We start from the raw sequence: 21,672 nt of genomic DNA, 5'->3' as shown, positions 1-21,672 counted from the left end.
GCATTTTCCCTCTTTTTGCTTTCTTCTACAGACTCTCCACTACATTACACAGAGCCAGACAGAAACTTCCCCTCCTCAAACAAGTGCAGCTCACTCAGCTCTACCTGAGCCTCACAAGTCACATAGAAAAGGCAAACTAAGTGGATTCTAGAATATTTCAGTTACCTGTTAAAAAATTACTGGGACCAGGGAATTACAATGTGAAGAAAAAAATTAAGTAATGACACCTTTGCATGAGATCTTTTGATCCAGACATCCAACCATGCACATCTTGTGTCTTAATATCTCTAGGGAAGTGTTATTATTGCCTTTAAAACTCATAAACATTCAGTTTTCCACTGAAAATAATTTCCCCATTATGCTTTCTTAAATTAAAACTAAATATAGACCAGTCATAAGGATTGACTCCCCTGTGCTTTATAAAACATATGCTATCGTGGCACTTAACTCTTCAAGAGTTCCACATATTTTATTTAATAGACAAAGGAATTTTAATTAAAAACTTATTTTAAATACACCTGAAAGTCCATTTACTCGTTTTACATCATACTCCGAGTCCCTCTGAGGGTCCATCTGTGGTTAAGTAGGAGATACATGCAGAATATTTGGATTAAGTGGGAATTTGGTAATTCAGCAAGTCTCAGGGAGAAATTTGTGCAATAGGAGAGTAAAAATGACAACTTCAAATGAGGTGTAAAAATGAGATCTTAACTATCCTGCTACTACAGATTCCCTTGTGATCTGAACAACCACAGAGCTGTGGGGTTTGGGGGGGGGGGGCTTTGGCATCTTCTCGTCCTTGAGGAGGTGTTTATATTTCAATGGCAGATTAAGTAATTTCTGCGAATCATCACAGGTTTTGAGGGTTTTTTTAGTGCTTTAGGATCCTTTGGGATAAGCAGTTGTATCATAAAGGCATTTACTGCCTCAAGGAAAGGATGAGTTGGTTTGCATTTGAAGCAAACCCTTAATTGATGCACTGCTGACTTCTCCCACAAACTTCACTAGTTCATAAATTCTACACATCGAGCAGCACCAACCAGTTGCTAACAATAATTAATCTATATTTAAATTATATTTAGGTTTGGCTATGAGGTAAATTTTTATAAAAATCCAAATCACGACACCTCTAACGACCAATTAATTTCTTGCCAAGACACTGAATACATCAGACAGGAGAATGTGTTTGGTAAGCAAGCCCAGAGTAAAAATAATGCCAGTGTGACACTTCTTGCTACTAAACATTTGCACTAAAGAAGAATTAAGGCTGGTCAGAGCTCTAGAGTTTTCTTTACTTGTACAAAGACACTTATTTTTCATTTTCCCTGGAGTTTTGATTAACTGTCAGGTGAATTCCGGGACTGGGAGCATGTACTGATTTGCAGGGAAGCACAAGTGCTGAGTGAGCAGCCATGATCCCTGTCCTCTGAAAAGGGGGCTGGAAAAGCTCCTGCTGCCAGGAATCCTCCCCTTTGAGGAGCAGGTGTTCACAAGACAAGACAAAAAGCAGAATTCTCTAGAAAACCCAAAATCTAACACGAAGGACTATGACTTTAGGGAGCCAAGCACATCGGTTGCGAGCGGCAGCCATTTCAGGTGCATCGGACGAAAGTAGCCCAAAAACTGCAAACCTGAGGGGGAAAAGTAGGAAAGCGGCCCAAATATTGCAAACCTGAGGGGGGAAAGTAGCACTTGTGTTGTAATATGAGGCTTTTTGCACTGTTTTTGGCTGCAGGCATCATGGTGAGTAAGGAGCCCAGCAAATGCTTACTCACCGCCTCGGACAGCGACGTCGAGCCAGCGGCTTCCCTGGCCTTGGAGATGAAATACGCGCTGGATCCCAACCGGCAGATCAAGAAACGGAACAAAGCCCTGCAGGTGAGGTTTAAGGATATCTGCGAGGCCCAGAACGAGCAGAGGGACAAACAGCTGTCCACCTCCACCTCCAGCACGCAGGACCCCGACAAGAGGGACGCCAAGGCCATCGCCTACAAGACGGCGTATCGCAAGTACATGACGGTGCCCGCCCGCAGGTCCATCCCCAACGTCACCAAGAGCACAGGAGTTCAGACTTCCCCCGATCTCAAAAAGTGCTACCAGACCTTCCCTCTGGACCGGAAAAAAGGGAATATTCTTAAAAGCGCCTCGACCGTGGACACCTTGCAGGGCGAGAACAACGGGTTTCTGATCGATGTGAAGGACAGGGAGGGCCGGGGCTCGGCGGAGGCCGTTCCGTGGGGCAGGAAGGCCGGCAGCCTGCAGACGGCCGAGTTCATCTCCCACGTCTCGGAGCGCGCCAACGCGGGCGCGCACGACGACGGCGCCGAGGCCTGGAAAAGCAGCGATTTGCACAGTTCTCCCAAAGAGCCGCCTCCTCCTCCCCTCCCGAACTTGGCCGACCTCGCCGAGGACGAGCCCGCGCGGCCGCCCAGCCGGGGGAGAGCGGCGGCGGCGCGGCTGAGCGGCGAGGAGGCCGCCCAGCCCCTCCACCACGGGAGGGTCTTCAAGACTGAGGTGGCCACCGTTTACCTGCCGGCCTCGCAGCCCAACCTGCCCAACCTCGGCGACTGGTCGCCGTGTGCCGAGGAGGACAGGAGGAGGACGGTGCACCTGAACGGTGTCCAGCCCGCGGCGGGCGATGCCGGGGCGTGCGCGGCGCGGGCGCGGTGCCCGGCCACCGAATGTAATGACCAGCCCCTGCAGGTCAACGTCTCGCCCGTGGAGGAGGGCCGGCCCTGCCAGGCGGCCGTGGCTCTGAGCGAGGAATGCCAACAAATCGTGCCTCACACCGAAGTTGTGGACTTGAAAGCGCAGCTTCAGATGATGGAAAGCTTGATCAGCTCTAGTCAGGAAACCATAAAGGTGTTGTTGGGTGTTATACAGGAGCTCGAGAAAGGAGAAGCTCACAGAGAAGGGTGAGTAGAAGCTTTTTGCGTGAGTTTAAGCTGATTTAAAATGTCTTTTCTAACAATCCTGCCCTTGAACTTGCTGACGTCAACACGCACCCGCCGCCGCACACGTGGTGCTTCCCACGTGAAGTTTTGCTGCTTTTGAGAGGCCGATCCTAGGGAAACCTGCCAGCACTGTTCACAGATTGGTATCTGCTTGTCCTGGGATCTAATTAAGTAATTATTTAATGAAGGGCCTGTAATACATCTTGTGCCTTTTCCTTGGAGCACAGAATGAGCCGCTCTCCAAACAGGATTAGTGAGGATGCTTTCACATCAGCAACTTGCATTAACCATAATTCCTCACACGGCATGAAAAGCAGCAGAAAAACCTTAATTCTGTAAGAGACTTACGTTTTTAAGATTAAGGGATATAATTACAACTCTTAATATAATTCCATTAATGGCATATGAATCTTGTCTGGTTTACTCTCACCTTCTGAATTTTTCATGGTATTTCTTTCAGAAGGAAATGAAATGAAAACTTTGAATATCAAAGCATTTTTTACAGCATTCACACAGCTCAACACAATAAACTCAAGCAGAAGGAAAGAAAATTGTGTTTATCCCTATTTTCATTATTTAAATCAACCTATAAGGCATTAAATAAATACTGTAACTCAGTACAACCTTTAGTGTTTGCCTGGACAGTTCAATCCCTCTATTACATAACCTTAACAAGCATTTTGCAGACTGACTCACCTTAGTTCCCTCATCTTTATTCAATGAACACACCTCAAAATGTATATGCACTGTTTGGGTGCTTTTAACTACTTCTGCAATTAAATCACAATTTGTCAGAAGAGATCAGGATTTTAAAATTAAGAACCCAACAGCCTGTGCTACTTGAAGCAGCCCATGTTTTCATTTGAGCCAGAAAGGTACGTCTTTAATGTAACTCTTTCTTTTGGAATGTACAAATCACGTTAATCCTAAAAACTAAAAACGTTTGTCACTGAAAAGTCCTCTCAGCTGTTGGACACTGCTGTCAACACAGCCTCAGTGCTTTTAGTTAATTTTACAGTATTATCTATATCAATATCAATTATCTATATCAGCACCTTATCAAGTCCTGGATCTTCAGACTAGGAAGTCTCTTGATGTAGCTGAAAGCCACACGGGCTCAATGATCTTAAAGGTCTTTTCCAACCTAAACGACTCTATGGTTCAATTTTTTAAAATCATTATTCAGAATAATTCCCCTGCCTTCCTTAACTTACAGAAACTGCAGGAGATTTGGACCGAAGTGTCAAGCAGCGTGTCAAATCCCAAAATACAGAAAAACTCTTTCTTCATCCCAACTCATCACCCAATCCCCGAGAACCCTGTGTGCAGGAACACCCACACCCACCCACCAAGCCACTTGCTATAAATACCTCTGCTTCCTCCAGACAATTATACAGCCATTTTTTATCTCTTCCCAAAGACAGCACAGCAACAGGTGCAGCAAATACCTATTTTTTTATTGCCCTGACAGAAGCAGAGCTATTTAATGTAGCCAACATTAGGGGCATGCCCTTGGCACAAAACTATTGATGACTCTCTTGAAATAATTTCAACCTGGCAAAGCTGTATTAGCCCTAAAATAGTGAAACTATCCATAAACCCCAGTTCAGAACATCTATACAGCCTCTTAGACACACAGACTTATGCATTAGAGTCTACAAGACTATATTTGACTGAAAAGAGCCTATCTATTAGCACTCCTGTGTACTTGGAACCACTTCCAGCTGCTCCTGCATATGCTCTAGACATGACCCAAACATGCCCCCTCCGTGCTGGGCAGGAAGGGTGTCGAGATGGGGAAGGAGGGAAAAGAAAGAAGATGCAAACTTGCATATTTTCTCCTGTTTTAGGAATCCTTGCATCCCAGATCCCTCATTTCCTAGCTGCTGGGTGATTTTAAAGGAGGCTGAACAGAGGAGATTATGCTCAGGCCATTGCTGTTCTCCCCTGATCACACTCCAGAGCTGGGAGAACACTCTGTTCTCCTGCAAAGCACCAACACATCATTAACATGAAGCTTGTCTTTATCCCCATTCCCTCAAATTAGACAACTCTTTCAATAATAGGCTGCCCCATCCTTTTATTAGAATAATTCTTTCCAATTGCTGCATTCATTCGACATTTTTGCCACAGACACCCAGCACTGGGTAAATTATTATGTGTCTTCTCCATTTCAGCATGTTGGTCTTTTTTCCTGTTATAACCAAGTGTTAGGTCAGCTAATATCAAGAAATTAAAGCAGTGCTACTGCTCCATCTCTGTTTATTATAAAATACAAGAGTCTTCCATCTGCTAAAGCAGGAAGGAATGTTCTGTGTTTATGGACCTCTCCTGGTTTTCTTATGTATATTAAATTCCTTAGAACAACACACTGCAAGAAACAAATACAAGTAACACACTGCTGGTTAAAAAAATAATTTACAAACCCAAAAAACAAAGGCACAGCTAAAATCCTTAATCAGATTTTTCTCCCTTTAAGGAAATCAGTGCTCTTTAAGTGCTGTTGTAGTGCCCTGGGACTGGTGCTCAGTGGATTCATTTTCACTAATGTGCTGTAGGTCCTGAACTGCTATTACTGCAATTCATCACTAAATGAGTCAATGCCAGCAGAAGTGTAGCAGTATCTCTGAAGACAGCAGCAGCATCATCTCTCTATACTTCCCAAAATGTCAGTGCTACATCATCTGCAATTAGCAACAACATCCAGCTCCCAACTCTGCTGAAGGAAAGGGAAAAGCCACCTGAGGAGGAGAAACACAGCCAGCCTGTGACCCCTCCAGTATCAGAGGAAATTAGTAAAATTTTGTATTATTTCCATCACTATTTACTAAACCTTTGGCAAAGTGGCAATTCCACCTTCTATGTGGAAGCTTCTACGAAAAAACCAAATTATATGCCAGCAAAACACAGATATTGCTGGATGCCTTAAGTCAGGCATGAAGAAAGTGCAGAGCTGCAGCTTCAATTAAGCTCAGAGTTAAAAAAAATGTTGAATATTACATGATGCAGGGTTCAGCTGCACAACACAAACCCATTTTTATGCTCCAGTTTTATATGAGAAACTATTAGCAATCTACATCACTTATAGACATATTTGTCTGTATTCAGATACAGAATTTAACAAGCCAAATTCTGCTCTGTGTGAAGCATAAATGCAAGTTAATAATTCTAAAACCTTGCTAATAACATCTAGGAAATGTATTACACAAGATGAACACATAATCAAAAATATTTTGCTGCTGGAGAACAACAATGACCTGCCCTTTAAATCCTTACTGTGGAAAGGAACAGAAATGTTGGCCCTCCTCATTATACAACAAATCAGTAATTTTAATAAACAAAGTGTTCAATTTGCCACACAAAACCAAGTCACAGTATTTTGACTCTGACAGGCCAAATGCTACACATTAGACAAGAGTTAAATGAACCTGTTTCAGAGATAATTTATATTCATTTATTAGTCAGCAGTGGTTCAGGAATTCAAAGAGCTCTCAACAAACTCCTTCGAAGAGGCTTTGAAAGAACATGTTGTTATGGAGGGAATTTAAATGTCAGCTCATGCTTTTCAGTGACTAAGGGATATTTGTGGCTCTTACTCTCATTCCTAAGCAGAAAATAAACCAGTATTTTGTGTCTGGATGGATGTCTCACCAAAGGGGAGAGCAGGGAGCATCCTCACCCAAGTACTGCCTTCCCAGCACTGCCAGAAATCATCCCCAAGGTCACATAAACTTCTCCTCTGCCTCAACAGAGGAGAAAGTCAGAGAGCCAAAGCAATTATTGCCCAGATTGTTTGCTTTGCTGCCTTTCAGGAGCCAGCCCAGCTCTTCAGCTCAGCCCAAGGAGACCCAGCAAATAAAGGCAGGAACAACCTCTGCTGTCTTGCTCAATCCATCCACACATCCCCAAAACCCAGGGAGCTCCTTATTTCACACAAGAAGGCGGCTTAAAAGAGTTCACAAGAGCAGAGCCCCTGAAAGCCCAGCCTTTGGGAGGAACGTACCAGTTCAGAAATGATGTGACAGGGATTTCCCCCCTCTTTGGTTTTGGGTTTTTTTTAATTACAGATGTGGCAAAGGAGAGGTTTAACAGAACCATTTCTAAGAGCAAACCTGGAAGTAGAGGGAAGCACTAGATAAGCTGAACAGCAGAAGGCAGCTGCTCTGCAAATAAAGACACGAAAACCAGAAAGAACATGGCACGTTCCATCTGTGAGGCACAAATTGTGTCATATTGTGAGTGACACCAGGTTTTGGAGTCTGTAACAGCAGCCCTTGGGAAGAGGACTATGATCAATGCCTTTATTTCCAGTATTGGGATCTTTATATTCATCCATCCTGCCTGTCCTTTGGAGCACTCACATTCCTTTTACTAATCCTCCTGACATCACCACCTAAATCCTTCATTTTTCCCCTCTCTGGAGTTGCTGTATTTCAGATTGTGCATCATTTACAGTTCATTCCCACACACAGACACACCAAAACACCTTGGAGATTGTCACAATTCACCTTCCCAAGGCAGAGCCAGGACATCTCTTTGGATGCACCTTCCTTAGCCAAGGAAAAGGAGTTATTTTTGCACAGATTAGCACTTTGTGGATCTTGTGATCCTTGGGCCACTAATGGTTGAGTGTTTGTTGGGGTTTTTTTTAAATTCTAATCCATTCCTACCATTTTCTCAGCTGTTTCCACAGAGATCAGTGTTAAAGTGAAGCATTTGACTACCCTAGAAGCAGTTTTTATTTTCTAGTTCCAACAGCAGCAGAACACCCTTCTGTGCCTTTTCTTAAAGTCATTTGTGCAACTATTCCCTCTCTTCTTGGAAGTGTACAGTTAATTCTAATTATTAATAGTGCTCTGTGAGGCAAAAAGGGGTATGTGTCACACTAAACTCTGAGCATAACCAAGCAAAATGCATTCAAAGACCATTTATGTTTTCTTTTAGGTCCCTAAAGCAGTTTTTAAGCCAAATTCTTTGCCTGTGGGGATCCCATCCCCTTGTCCTGTGCTCATTCCCCAAGTACAGCTCATCCCTCAGATGCTCATTTCCCCTTCTCCCAAAGCAGGATCAGGGCTAAGATGCCACAAAAATCCATTTACCTGCCCTCACCATGAGAAATTTGGTTTTCCAAGTTATAAACCAGCCCTTCCATGCTTTCCCCCAGCACGCTGACACCTCCTCACTGGAACTATTCCATCATATCCCAAAACTCCCTATTTCCTCATGGAATTATTTCAACACCTGCTGTCAGTCCACATGACCACCCTTGAGCCCTTCAAATTCCCTTATTCAGAGAAAAAATAAATGAAACCTGATTAATTAAGACTGATCATTGAAAGATGCAGTATCATTCAAGGGAGAAGATCCAGGATCAGCCAAGGTTTAACCTCATATTCCATTTTTTTCTGAATTAGCTCACTAAAATCACTCTGGAATTAGATCTACAAGGGCAGGTAACATGAGTATCTCAGAGCACAGTAACTCACAGGCCTTCAAAACGTGATGAGATTTATATTTTTGATAGGATTTTTCATTAGAGTTGGACACATTTATCCTGTTGCTGATAATCAAAGCTTCAGATCAGATTGTCAGAGTGGATAAAAAGGTCAAACTTCCACAGTTCACAGACATCCTGGAGCATTAATGTGTAATAATTCAGAGTACCTGGCTACGATAACATTTAAGATAGAGAGCACTTAAATAATCCTGCTGTCACAGCCAGTTTATATCCATCCTTTGTGAGGAATAGAATGGTGGGAGGTTTTCAACAAGCAAATGATGGATGAAAAGGAAAAGTGAACCCTTACCAACAACCAGTCCATGGAAAAAAAGATAAAAAAAAAATTTTTTAGCAAAATTACTTGATCTTAATACTCTGTTTTCTCAAAAAAAAAAAAAAGACACTAAGAACATTCTGAGTCTCAGAAAATATAACTTACTTTACTAATATAGTCCAGCTTTTTATCTGCATACACTGGACTGGCACAATTCAAAGGGAAAGTACTTGAAGTGCTCAGAAAAATGATTTGATTTCTATCTGGTTGCAATTCACTGGACTTTAAAACCAAGATGAAATGTCATTCCTCACCACACTTCCCTGTTTCAGTCGGGATAAGCAGCTCTGAAGGGAAATTAAGGCTCAGGACTTTTCCAGCATAGGGACACGAAGGCCAAGAAAAGCAAATTTCCACAATTCAAATCTGGAAACACTGGTGAAGTCTTATACTGAAGGATTAAAACCAGTGTAAGCAAACAGTGTTCTTGCTCAGTATATCCACAGGAATTACCAGGAATCAGGAGCTTTCCAATGTCACCAAGCTGCCCAAAACACCTGCAAGAAGAGTTTTCCTGCTAAATCGGTCTTCTGTTAAAAAAGGATGACAAGGTACTGAATTCCCAGGTTTCACAATTAGAATAATCCTTTAATAACTGCATTTTGGCTCTTGGCAGTATCAGGATGCAAAGAGACAGAGCCATGAGCCAGGTGCCTGTGCAAGCAGGGAAAAATGAGACCAAAAGGAGCTTTCCAGTGTTAAATTTCTCACTGCGGTTCGTTCACCAGGAGATGAAACAACAGAGTTCCAACTGACAGCTGTTCCCGAGCCCCTGTGCTTACACAGAGCTACAATTATCTCTCATCCTGACTGGGGAAAAATGGGGAAAAAATAGGAAGAAGACTTGTCTGAAGATGGAAGTGTTTTGTTTTTAAACTGTTGAGGGTCCAGCTAGCCTGGGTTCCAGATCTGGGACATGAACATGCAGTTCAGTCTTAAAAAAACTCCTGTGTAACATACCCAGGGAAATGAAGGTAAAGAAACATCAGAGATGATGGAGAGCTGAGCTGGATTCAGATCTGGGGGTGAAACGAAATGGTCTTTAAGGACCCTTCCAACCCAGACCATTCTGGGGTCTGTGGACTGAGGAAAACTTCTCTTTTAAGTGGGGACATCCCAGGCTTGGATCTATCCATCCTCCCTGCATCCCACCTCTGTGTCACTGCTGGGTTTTTAATTACAGATCCAGGAACTGTTCTCACTCAGATCTTAAAAAACCTGAAGTTCCTACATTGTTTCATAGCTCTTATGGGCTTCTCTTTGAGCTTTGCCAAACAGAGAAATTTTGAAGACAGATGAAGACAAAATTCCCTGTCACGGAACCATTTTTCCATGTTATAAACAAGCCCTGGGAAAAGCAGCAGTTTGTAGAATACTTGAGTGAAACTGGGACAATTCTGAGCTTTCCGTGACAGTTTGTGGTGATGGTTTTTGCATCTCATGGAGCAGCAGTGGAGGGATCAGTTGTGTTACAGGTCGACTGGGAAGGAAAAGTGCCATTCCAAGGGAGGCTGGAAACATCTCCAAACATGCCCAGCTGTGCTGAGCCCTCTTTACTGACAGGATGATGACAGGGGATGTTTTTCGCCACCACTCGCTGCATGAACAATGGATGAGGGAATAGTACCATTTTTTGTCTTGTTTCAAGTATCACAGAATGGTTTGGGTGGGAAAGGACTCATTCCACCCCTCTGCCATGGGCAGGGACACCTTCCACTAGCCCAGGTTGTTTCAAGCCCCGTCCAACCCGGCCTTGGACACTTCCAGGGATGGGGCAGCCACAGCTTCTCTGGGCAACCTGTGCCAGGGCCTCACCACTCTCACAGGGAACAATTTCTTCCCAATATCCCATCTACATCCACCTCCTTTCAGTTTGAAGCCACAGAAGGTGTGTGAGGTCTAGTAATTCCTCAGGAGAGGCTGGATTTAGAGACCAGCAGAGGTATTCTGGCATTAACAAGGCAGTTTACACTCTGGAGTAGTTTGAACCTGGCATGACTTAGCTCATTTCTTTGGTAAATTAGAGGGCACTTCTTTGCTTCATTGTCATTCATGCAAGCTCAGAAAAAATTCCCAGGGATGGGATCTGTAGCTGTGTACAAAGCTCAAGCAACTGCCAAAGTTCTGCCCTGTGGATTCTCCTGTACTGCAGTAAAACCTCAAATATCATTATTTAAGGAGATGAGAAAACAAAGTACCAAGACCATCTCAAGCTGCAACAGAAAGAGTTCAGCACTTCCAGGGTCCTTCCTGATGATGTTTTTCTCCATGAAGTTTCCCATCCTTGCAAGTACAGAATCCCAGAATCCCTGAGGCTGGAAAAGCCCTCCCAGCCCATCGAGTCCACCCTGTGCCCGATCCCCGCCTTGTCACCCAGCCCAGGGCACTGAGGGCCATGTCCAGTCGTTCCCTGGACACCAGGCACAAGCTCCACACAAGTTGCAGGATCAGTGGCCAGCAAATGTGCTCCCTGTTCTTAATTTTAAACAAGCCTGGCTGCTGTAGTTGTTATTTTAAGCCAATGTAGGCTTAGAGATATAATGCACACGGGGTTTTTGAGCTTGCACTGAAATCTTCATCACATTGAATCAATGAAAAAATACCCCAGATTTGTATTTCTCTCATCCTTCCTCCTTTAGAGAAACAGTGCCTGTGAGCAGGACTTAACTGAAATGTCCAAGCCAAGCAAAATCCAAGGAGTTGTGTTTTAAGAGTTACTCAGCCTGAGTAGTTGAAGAACTGCTCAGCTCAGGGTGGGAGCAGCAGGGATGGGTTTTCACCCCTGAACAAGCTACTCCAAAAAATTAATCTTAAAATTCAGTGATTTAGGGGTGGAAGAGCAATGGGAAGTGGGAAAAGGAACATCACCACACTGAAGCTGCAGTAAAGGACGGATGGTGCAGCAGATCTGACGATGAGCTGCAGGGTCAGGAGTCTCAGGGCACCCAGGAAACACCCTGAGGTTGGGAGGAAAGTACAGCAGAGAGATTTGGGATGAAGGAACAGACCTCATCTTAGCCTAATACCAGAATGTGCTCCCAGATAACCCCTGGAAGTGCTTGGCCTAACAATTACACACCATCAATGCAGTTGTTATTCAGCCAGAGCAAACAAATTCCCTGAATTATTATTAATACAAAGAGTTGACATTTTAATTATCCTCCTGATTTTTCTGATGAGACAACAGAGGCACAAATATTCAAGAGAGATACAAAACCTTGTATCCACCTAATTCCTGTAAGATTTCGTGATTTCACTTGAAATACATTTTAATTCTCTCCATTCTCGGTGGGTTTTTTAAATCATTCAACGGCCCTATTAAAATAAGTATTTATTTTTTAAAAAAAAACACTCCCTGACTAACCTGAGTATAATACAAAATGTATTTACAGGGTGAAAGCACTTGAATTGCTGTCGTGGGAGTCGTGCCATACACCCACAGTGCAAATACCTCAAAAAGAAAATTAGTCATCTGCTTCCAACTGTCAGGATTCAGGAAAAGACAACAAACTACTGTCTTGGAAACAGCCTGAAAAATGTCACCATTGAGCTGCTGTACATTGCAGAGCATTTTCAGAAACCAAATCAATAACATCAGCCCTGCAATAAGAAGGGAGAGAGGAAAGAGTATTCAAGTGGGGAAGTGTCCAAGAGCAGGCTGGATGGGCTTGGAGCAACCTGGGATAGTGGAAGGTGTCCCTGCCCACGGAGATGGTCTGCTGGAGAGAGGAAAACTCTGTTCAATAAGATTTACTTAATCCTCAGTGACTCCTTAAAGAAAACCAGCCAGGGGCACATAAGCTGGGATCACTTCGACCTCTTGTTCTCTGAGGGCTTCCCAACTCCCAGGGGAAAACAAAACCAAAGGAAAACAGGGAGAATAGAAAACAAAAGCGGGGAAAATAGAAACATTTTTAGGTGAAACCAAGGAGGAAAACCATAAAAAACCCCAAAGCTCCCCAGATCCCTGAAAAACACGGAACAATTCCATGTTTCCATCCAGCAGAAAAGCCTCGAGGTGATTGATCAAAGGACATCATCATTCCTGAGTTTTTGGGGCTGAATCACTCTCATCTATAAATGAAAACTGCTAATTAATAATTATCTTCTTAATGAAAACACAGCAGCAGAAAGGCTAAAACAAATTTTTTTCCCCTGGGCAAGAGACTTTTCAGAACACTTTTACATGAGCCAAAGGTTGACCCGAGGTGTTTACACCTGCACAGACCTGCTGGTTTGGTGGCAGAACAGAAGTTTTTAAGGGAAGTAGAGGTTTTCATCCTACAGAAATAGGATTTTGCTGACACAAATGCATTTCTAGGAGGTTTCCATTGAGCTAAAATGGTAAATCTTTCCTAGGTCAGACTAAACCTCTGTGGCTAAGCAGGATTTATTTTAACCTACAGAGGACATACAAGAGATTTTCCTGCACTTTATGTGGCTAAAACATGACTTATTGAAGTCATAAGGACAACTAAACCACTCATGGCACAGTGATCTTATTCTGCCAAAAGGCAAATGATTTTAATAACAGTATTGCTAATTTTCTCCTGAAACAATATTAGCTCTGCAATACTTTAGGAAACAAAGGTTTTAAGAAGTTCTCCACCAAACCATTGATTTTTAAAGCATTATTCTGTACAGACAGGGAACATTAGGCCAGGTTGGACAGGAATTGGGGAAACCTGGTCTAGTGGAAGCTGTCTCATGGTAGGGAGGTGGAAGGAGATGATCTTTAAGATCCCTTCCAACCCAAACTAGTCTGTGATTAGTGTGTTTAACTAGCTGTGCTATACACAGTCCCAGCAGGACCAGGAAATATAATTCCCATTTACACAAAGCCTTAAGCAGGACCATGGCCTGCACTTCCTCAGCTGTTCAGCACGGCCAGAACTGTCACTTCCAAAGCACTTCAAAGGCCCCCTGCCTGCTTCAGATCATTTGTTTCACTATATTGTAATAAAAACATCAAGAAAGAAAATTTCTCGAAGTCTGTTTATCCTCCTTGGTGGTGATGATACATCAAAAGTGTGAGGAGCACAAGTATCATCCAGATCTATATCCATCAGAGCATCAACACACTCTGAGGCAAAGCCACTTCTGGAAAATTGTGCCATGAAGGAACTCAATTAATCTCAAATATTCCCTACATCCCAGCAGAAAAGGGAGGACATCCAGATGTAAGAGATCTAGCCTTCTAAATTGCTTTTTTGCTTTGTTTTTAATAGGCGTCCATTTAAAAACAAATCAGCACACACAGATCCAAGCTTCCCTCTCTCAGCTCGAGAGATTGTCTCTAATTTATACAAGCAAAATAATGTTCAGATGCAAAGATTTTGATGTTACAGTTGGTATTTAAATAAAAAAGCCTCAAGCAAGTGCACAAATTCTGGGTTTCCCAGGGATTTAGAGGGTGTAATCCCCTTAGGCTGCTCTGAAAATTGCAGCCTATTCTTAGTTACTGCCAGTCCATGTCAGCAAAATGGTTGCTCTTCATTATAATATTTTAATACTTGGGAGTGTTAATTGAGGTTAAGCTCAGGTTGTGCCCAGAATGCTAAAAAAAACCAAACCTGCAATAAAATGAAAGCCTCCTGAAAATAATAGTAAATGTAGATAGGAAAAATATGTGGAAAACTTGGTGTGGAGATGAGATCTCCTTCCCAAGGGGAAAGACTTTCAAATCCAGGTTGGACAGGGCTGGGAGCAACCTGGGATAGTGAAAGGTGTCCCTGCCCATGGCAGGGTGTGGAATGAGATGAGCTTCCAACCCAAACCATTCTAGGATTTTATGATTCTATGACCTGCCCACCTCTGCACATCCATATGAAAACAGAAAATCCAGGATGTAAGGTATGGAAAGATGAAGCTACTGCAGTACCGACTTCTCCTTAGTGCACATCAACACGCTTTAGATCTGAAGTAGTAGGAAACTACAGGAATAATATGAATCCTAGAGAAGTTCATTACACATTGTAGTTCCCTTCTTGCAGATCAACATCCATCCCATCAAACCAGGAATGAACAGTAACACGTTTACTTTGCTGTGTTGATAGGACTAAAAAAAAACCAAACAAGAAAACCTCACAGTTACTCAAGTCTATTTTCTTCATTGTTTTTTGGGAAAGAAAACCCATAAGGTAGCACAGGTTGTAGCCAACTAACTTGGAAAGCAATCTAATTAAACCAAAACATCTCCTTCAGCACCCCCAGGATGCATATTTCCCCAAATATAAACTAGAACATCTTTCTGATGTTTCTTTGATGATCCCTTCTATGTTTCTGATTTTTTGTTTTATGATCACTGAGGAAGAACTGGGGAGTTCCCAGTCCCCTTCCAGCAGACCAGGTTGCTGGTTCATAGGGGAAAGGCTGAGATTTGGGTCCCATCCCTGAAGTCAGAAGTAGATGTTGAGGAGGAGCTCATGTCAGAAGGCAAAGCTGGCACGTGGTGCCCTCACGCTGTGGTACCAGCACCACCACCCAGGTTGGACAGGGCTTGGAGAAACCTGGTCTGGTGGAAGGTGTCCCTGCAATGGGCAGGGGTATGGAACAAGCTGATCTTGAAGGTCCCCTCCAACCCAAACCACTCTGTGATTCTGGGATTACAGGTACATCCAACTCTCACACCAGACAGGTCAAGCCCAACCTCATGGCAACTAAGCTGAACCATCCTGAAGAATGGATGGAAAAAGGGAGAGACTGAGCACGGAGTTAAAAAATGTCATATCCTTATACATAAACCAGTGAGGGATTCCCAAAATCAAGATATTAAGATTAATACAACAAACTGCAAGGCTTAGTGCTGAGATTATCTTTAGGTGAAGCACAATGCCCAAGGGAGTCTCAGCTCGGAGGGAACTCCTGGCTCCCAGGCATCTCCCTCAGTTCCAAGGGAAGAATTCCACTTTGGATCTAAACCAGACCAAAACCAACTTGCATTTCTCTAAAAAGATGACAGATTTTCTGTAGGAATCTTTGTTTTGTGAAAGACTTCCCATTTTAAGGGATTTCTTCTTACTGAAAATAATGACTGGTCGACTAAAGAACAACCAAGTTTTTGGTCTCTAACCTGACTCTCCTACACTGGAATGCCTTCCAAATATTTTTTAAGAGGAATAACTCTGTTCTCCTTATCCTGGTATCCAGACTCTGCTCACAAACTGTTTCTAGCAGTTAACGCTGATAGAAACTCTATTTTTCAGGAATTCTGCACTGCAAATCAGCCTAAATTTTACATGGAAGTGCTCTGCCAACAGTGAAATCCTTGCTGGCATGAAGGAGATGAATTCCATGCAAATGTTTATGTAGATAATTATGTGAAAACAAGAAAGTAAAAGTCCAAAGCCCTGGGGTATCAACAACAGAATTAATTTATATAGAAATAATTGAATTTATACTGTACTAACACACTCCCAGAACACAGAGCTCTGAAACTGCCTGATGGAAACCAAACACTGGGACACCATGGGGTGTTCTTGGGGCTTACAGAGAATTCTAACAGGGTGGTTCAAAGAAGACAACATTACTAAATATGTACAAAATCACCTCTGAAAAGCTAAAATTATTCAATGAAGAAAATATTCCTTTAAGAAAATTTAATGAAAAATAACATCGAACTAGAAAACGAATGTATCACCATAACCAGTGGAGCTTGAGAATGACAATGATGCTAAAACAAGCAGAGTTGAATGTGTCAGTTGAGAAATCAGGATTTCAAACTCATCATGCAAAAATCATCTCATTTTTAAATCCTTATATCAAAGGACCATTTTCATCAGCTTAACGAGGCTGCCTTATACTAGCAAATATGTTTTTAAGTATATGAAAATCTGGAATTATTGTGCATTTAAAGATCATCATATAATAGAATCACAGATTGGTTTAAGCTGCAAGAGGCCTTAAAATCCATCTTCTTCCACTCCCTGCCAAGGGCAGGGACACCCTCCACTAGCCCAGGTTGCTCCAAGCCCTGTCCAACCTGGTCTTGGACACTTCCAGGGATGGGGCAGCCACAGCTTCTCTGGGCAAAGTAATTTAACTAAATTATTGAAAAATCAGCTTTTAGGAAGACAGTTCACTAACCTAATTTGATTTGTTACCTTATTTTTAATTTGATTTCGAAGCCACTGCAAGTTATGGAAGCAGGACTACAGCTTATGGCAAAACCTTCTCCTCTGTTCTCAGTCCTACCTCAGTCCTCAGTGACCACCCCGGGTCTCAAACACTCTGATGAGGGGAGAAAAGAAAAATAAAGTTATCAGGGTTCACTGCAAGCATCTGATCTGACCAGCTCCCTTTACCAACCACTGCCAGAAATCTTGCTCTTGTGAAGCAAATCCCTCAGAGCACCTAAAATACAATCGAGGACACGGACCCAGAGTGAGTCCAGAGGAGGCACCAGGATGATCAGAGGGATGGAGCGGCTCTGTTGGGAGGAAAGGCTCAGAGAGTTGGGATTGATCAGCCCGGAGAAGAGAAGCTTTGGGGTGACCTAATTATGGCCTTCCAGGACCTGAAGGGGCTACAAGAAAGATGGAGAGAGACTTTACAAAGGCCTGGAGTGACAGGATAAGGGGGAATGGCTTCCCAGTGCCAGAGGGCAGGGTTAGGCAGGATATTGGGAAGGAATTGTTGGGTGGGAGAGTGGGTAGGCCCTGGCACAGGTTGCCCAGAGAAGCTGTGGCTGCCCCATCCCTGGAAGTGTCCAAGGCCAGGCTGGACGGGGCTTGGAGCAACCTGGGCTAGTGGAAGGTGTCCCTGCCCATGGCAGGGGGTGGAACTGGATGGGCTGTAAGGTCCCTTCCAACCCAAATAGTCTGTGATTCTAGAACTTGAAGATTTTATTAAAAAGCTCTTACTATTAAATGATTTCTCAAGCAGCAGAGCAGAGGCTGAACAGGATCAGCAGAAACCTGTGTGGAAGGAGGAGAGACTGGCACAGGAGGAGGTTGTTAATCTACAAGCCAGATAATTACTAATTTGAATCGTTGTTTGCAGGCTTACAGAGATGAATGAAAATGTCCCAACTGGAAACCAATTTTAAACAAAAAGACAAAAGAATGTGGCACCTACCACAGTATGTTTATGGTTTTACCTATAAAGAGGCCCTCACAGAGTCATGCACGTTCCTCTGAGGGCAACTATTGACTATTCTTTATATCCTCAGTAAATAAAGGCCTTCACCAACTCATCTGTAGACTTTAAATGTTGTATCTTTAGTAAGAGCTTTTAGTATCTGATCAATAGCTTGGGGAAAAAAAACCATTTTACAAGTCTAAGTTTAATAGTAGTGACATTTGAATGTCGACTTCTGAAAGGTTTTTAAAAGGGGAAATGAAAAACAGGTCTTGCTTCTGCTCTGAGAGAGCATAATAAGTACAAGCAAATATAAACTAGTGCTGGGTTTTTTTCCCCCATCAGAAATAGCACAGAATACAGACATTTTGCTTTGTAGTTCTTTTGCTCAGCCGAAAGAGGACAGGGTCAGATGGGATATGGGGAAGGAATTCTTGGCTGTGAGGGTGGGGAGGCCCTGGCACAGGTTGCCCAGAGAAGCTGCAGCCGCCCCTGAATCCCTGGAAGTGTCCAAGGCCAGGTTGGACGGGGCTTGCAGCAACCTGGGCTAGTGGAAGGTGTCCCTGCCAATGGCAGGGGATGGAATTACATGATCTTTGTGGTCCATTCCAACTCAAACCATTCCATGATTCTATGATTTGCCTTTGGCGCCATGTTAAAATTTAGGTAATCTGAGCATGTTCCTCCAAATAAAAAGCAACTTTTGAGGCCAAATAATCATCTAGAAGAGCAAGAACTCTACCTTGCCTTTGGCTTTTAGAAGGAAAGAAGTCTTAAAAGAAGTAGATTTACCCTGTTGTGAACTTTTGTCCATCCACCAGAGTGCCAAGAGCTGTACCCAGAGCCCCAGAGCACCTGGCTACAACACAGCTTCCAACTACCCATATTCACATCTTTAAACCTTTAAAATATTTAAGAAAATTGACATTGTCAGCACCAGCTGATCATTTTCTAAGCTAAACAACCAGCCTGCAGCATTTCAGAAATGCTGATTTCTCATCTTAGGGCCAGGCACATCAAACAGTTTGGGTGTAATTTCCCATTAACACTTGATGTTATATAGGCTGGGTATTTCGTCGCATAAAAAATAAGGCCATTTTTTTCCTACTGCTGGATTGTTCATTACTGTACATTGGCAAGGAAGCAGAGGAGCAGGTTCTCTGCCCCTGCATGGGCAGGGAAGGGGCAGAGATGCCCCTGTTAACAAAGCAACACTGAATTATTTGAGGTCAATCGAATAATTTGGGTGAGGAAGGTCCTGGGCTTCAGGGTAGAACCTTCAGTAGCATTCCCCGAAGTAATCCTGACTGGATCTATCTTCCACATCTTCAAAGTTCCCCACATCCCCACTTCATTTAAAAACAACCATGGAGAAACTTTGCAGATGCTTGTTTGTATTTAACAAACTGAAAACAACTTTAAAAGAGTCTAAATTTGTGTTTTTACAAAGAAATATCTAAGTACTTATGCATAAACACTGACTTCAGAATTTTCATTTTAAACTCACTTGCCAGGACGTTCATGTTGACAGGTAACTGCGCTCTTTCTAATTTAATTTATTTATTTTAATGTGTAGAAAAAAAGCAGCTGCATACCTTAAAAAGCCCTTTTTAATTAAAACTGACCAAATCAGAGACAATCACAGGTAAATGAAGAGTCATTGCTGCAAGAGACTTCAAACCAGAGCACAACAAAGCACAGCTGCAGGCTGGATGAGCACAGGAAATGTTATGGAAAAGGCATTTTCTTCCTTTTAGGACACAAACATCCCTAAAGTAGACTTCACTGAGAGGTACAAAATTTCTAAATATATCCTATTTTGCAGTATTATATCCTATACATTCCTCCTAATGTAATGCATTATGTGTTTTAATTTATTGCTCCACGCTAAGTTTGCTTAGTATGAAAGTGGAGAAAATATTAATCCACCTTCAAAAGATTAATTTACTGAATCTGAATATGCTGATTGTGATCCTGGTTTCCTAAATGGCTTGATTTTCGTATTCAATATTAAAATTTAAAAAATAAACTTGAAGTTATGATTATTATGAAAAAAAATCATAGAAAACAAAAGAATTATGTTAAAAGAAATTAGGTTTTAATGATTTCATGTTTTGTCTTTCCAGGCTTTCGTATCGGACTGGTCAGGACACGGCGAACTGCGACACGTGCAGGAACAGTGCATGTATTATCTACAGGTAGGTTCAAAATATTAATATTCCCATTTTTTCCTGAGTGAAAGCCATGATTTATTCACTAATGAAGGCTCAGTGGTTGGCCTTGATTTTTCGAATCGACACAACATAAATCTAACTTTGCCTAATTAATAAAATTCAAGTGTAAGTCTGAATTTTCAGATCAGAAATAGATGCTCGTGGTCAGGGCTGCTGGAGCTCTGGGATGTGAGGGGCTACAAGGTGTGAGCTTCAAGATTTTGGGATATTTAGGATTTTCTGACCAACAAGTGAACTTCAAATTTACTTTTGTACACTTCTGTACACCAAATTTATGTTTATAGCAGTAACAACTGGACTTGGGAAATCGTTCAGAGACAGGGAATGTACAACAAAGAGAACCAGATACAGGTTAAATCCAGAGAGTTTTAGCAGTAAAATCAGGGTTAGATGGGATATTGGGAAGGAATTCTTGGCTGTGAGGGTGGGGAGGCCCTGGCACAGGTTGCCCAGAGAAGCTGTGGCTGCCCCATCCCTGGAAGTGTCCAAGGCCAGCTTGGATTTATTTGGAGCAACCTGGTGCAGTGGGAGGTGTCCCTGCCCATGGCAGGGGGTGGAATGAGATGGTCTTTAAGGTCCCTTCCAACCCAAACCACTCTGGGATTCCCTGATTGTTATACACTGACACTCCTACCCAGGCCTTTTTCTGGCATGTCCTTGTATCACAGTGAGGGAATAACATGACATGAGGCCATCATGAGTCTGATGATGTGTCTCATACTGACAACTTAATTGTCCTTCTCCATTAGAGGCTTAAAAAAACAACTGAATGTTTTCCTGCGTTGCAGGAAGGAGGAAAACAAACGTGTCTCAGAGTGTGTCACAAAATCAGGCACCACAGCACAAATGAAAATGTACAAACGTGACAATTCCAGTGGAGGTACAAACTGAAAGGAAGGCACAAATGTTGCCAAGGACTGAAAAGTATAGGATTTCCCCCCTCACTCCTTAGTTCTCTACTCAGTCTGATTCACACAGAAGAGCTGAAGGTATTTATTTATGTATTGTCTCCTCACTGCACAGAAGTGAGGAGAAAAAAGGATGGAAACCTTCAGCTCCATCTTCCCAACCACAACAGGGTTCTGTGCAGGGGCAGGAACCAATTAATTTCTTTATTCCTCCTTTAAAGCCATGTTTAGAGGCATATAAATAAGCAAAGCCTCCCATGCCTCCCTTTTCCTGAGCAATTTCTGGCTCAGGGCAGCCTGGAGGTACAACCCAGCACAAATCCATCAGGGAATTATTCTTGTTTCATTAGCGAAACAAAATCCAATTAGAATTTTTTTTTTTTTTTCAAAGTTTGACTTCTACGCAGTGGATTTCAAGTTAAAGAATGAAACCTGAAGGTTCCTTTGCTCCCTGCAAATGAAACAACTCCAGAAAAGCAGATTTGAAGTGTTTCCCTCATGGGAGATGGTGGAACAGGCGGGTCCAGCTCTCCATTCCCACCCCAACTGCCTTTGGAGTGGACATTTGCCTAAAGCCATGTTTGCAGGGCAGGTTTTAGCACAAAACAGCTCAGCTTTTTGCCAGTTTAGGAGAACAAGTGCTGCAGGCAAAAAACCCTAAAAG

General features: G+C 42.7%; 2 protein-coding genes across 3 annotated transcripts in view; one reads left to right on the top strand and one right to left on the bottom strand.

Moving 5' to 3' along the window:
• Positions 1-21,672, bottom strand: part of DOCK1 (dedicator of cytokinesis 1) — a 282,369-nt gene that overhangs the window by 160,329 nt on the left and 100,368 nt on the right. The window lies entirely within an intron of this gene.
• The window catches only part of INSYN2A (inhibitory synaptic factor 2A), a 42,781-nt gene that overhangs the window by 10,675 nt on the left and 10,434 nt on the right, over positions 1-21,672 (top strand). The window contains exons 2-3 of the mRNA XM_032694688.1: positions 1,736-2,915; positions 19,993-20,064. Of these exons, the coding sequence (XP_032550579.1) occupies positions 1,741-2,915; positions 19,993-20,064 (1,247 nt within the window). The 5' untranslated portion in view covers positions 1,736-1,740. The remainder of the gene's footprint in view (positions 1-1,735; positions 2,916-19,992; positions 20,065-21,672) is intronic.

The sequence above is a fragment of the Chiroxiphia lanceolata genome, chromosome 8 (assembly GCF_009829145.1).
Source record: "Chiroxiphia lanceolata isolate bChiLan1 chromosome 8, bChiLan1.pri, whole genome shotgun sequence".
Classification (NCBI taxonomy): domain Eukaryota; kingdom Metazoa; phylum Chordata; class Aves; order Passeriformes; family Pipridae; genus Chiroxiphia; species Chiroxiphia lanceolata.
This window is presented reverse-complemented; position numbering and strand designations above follow the sequence as displayed.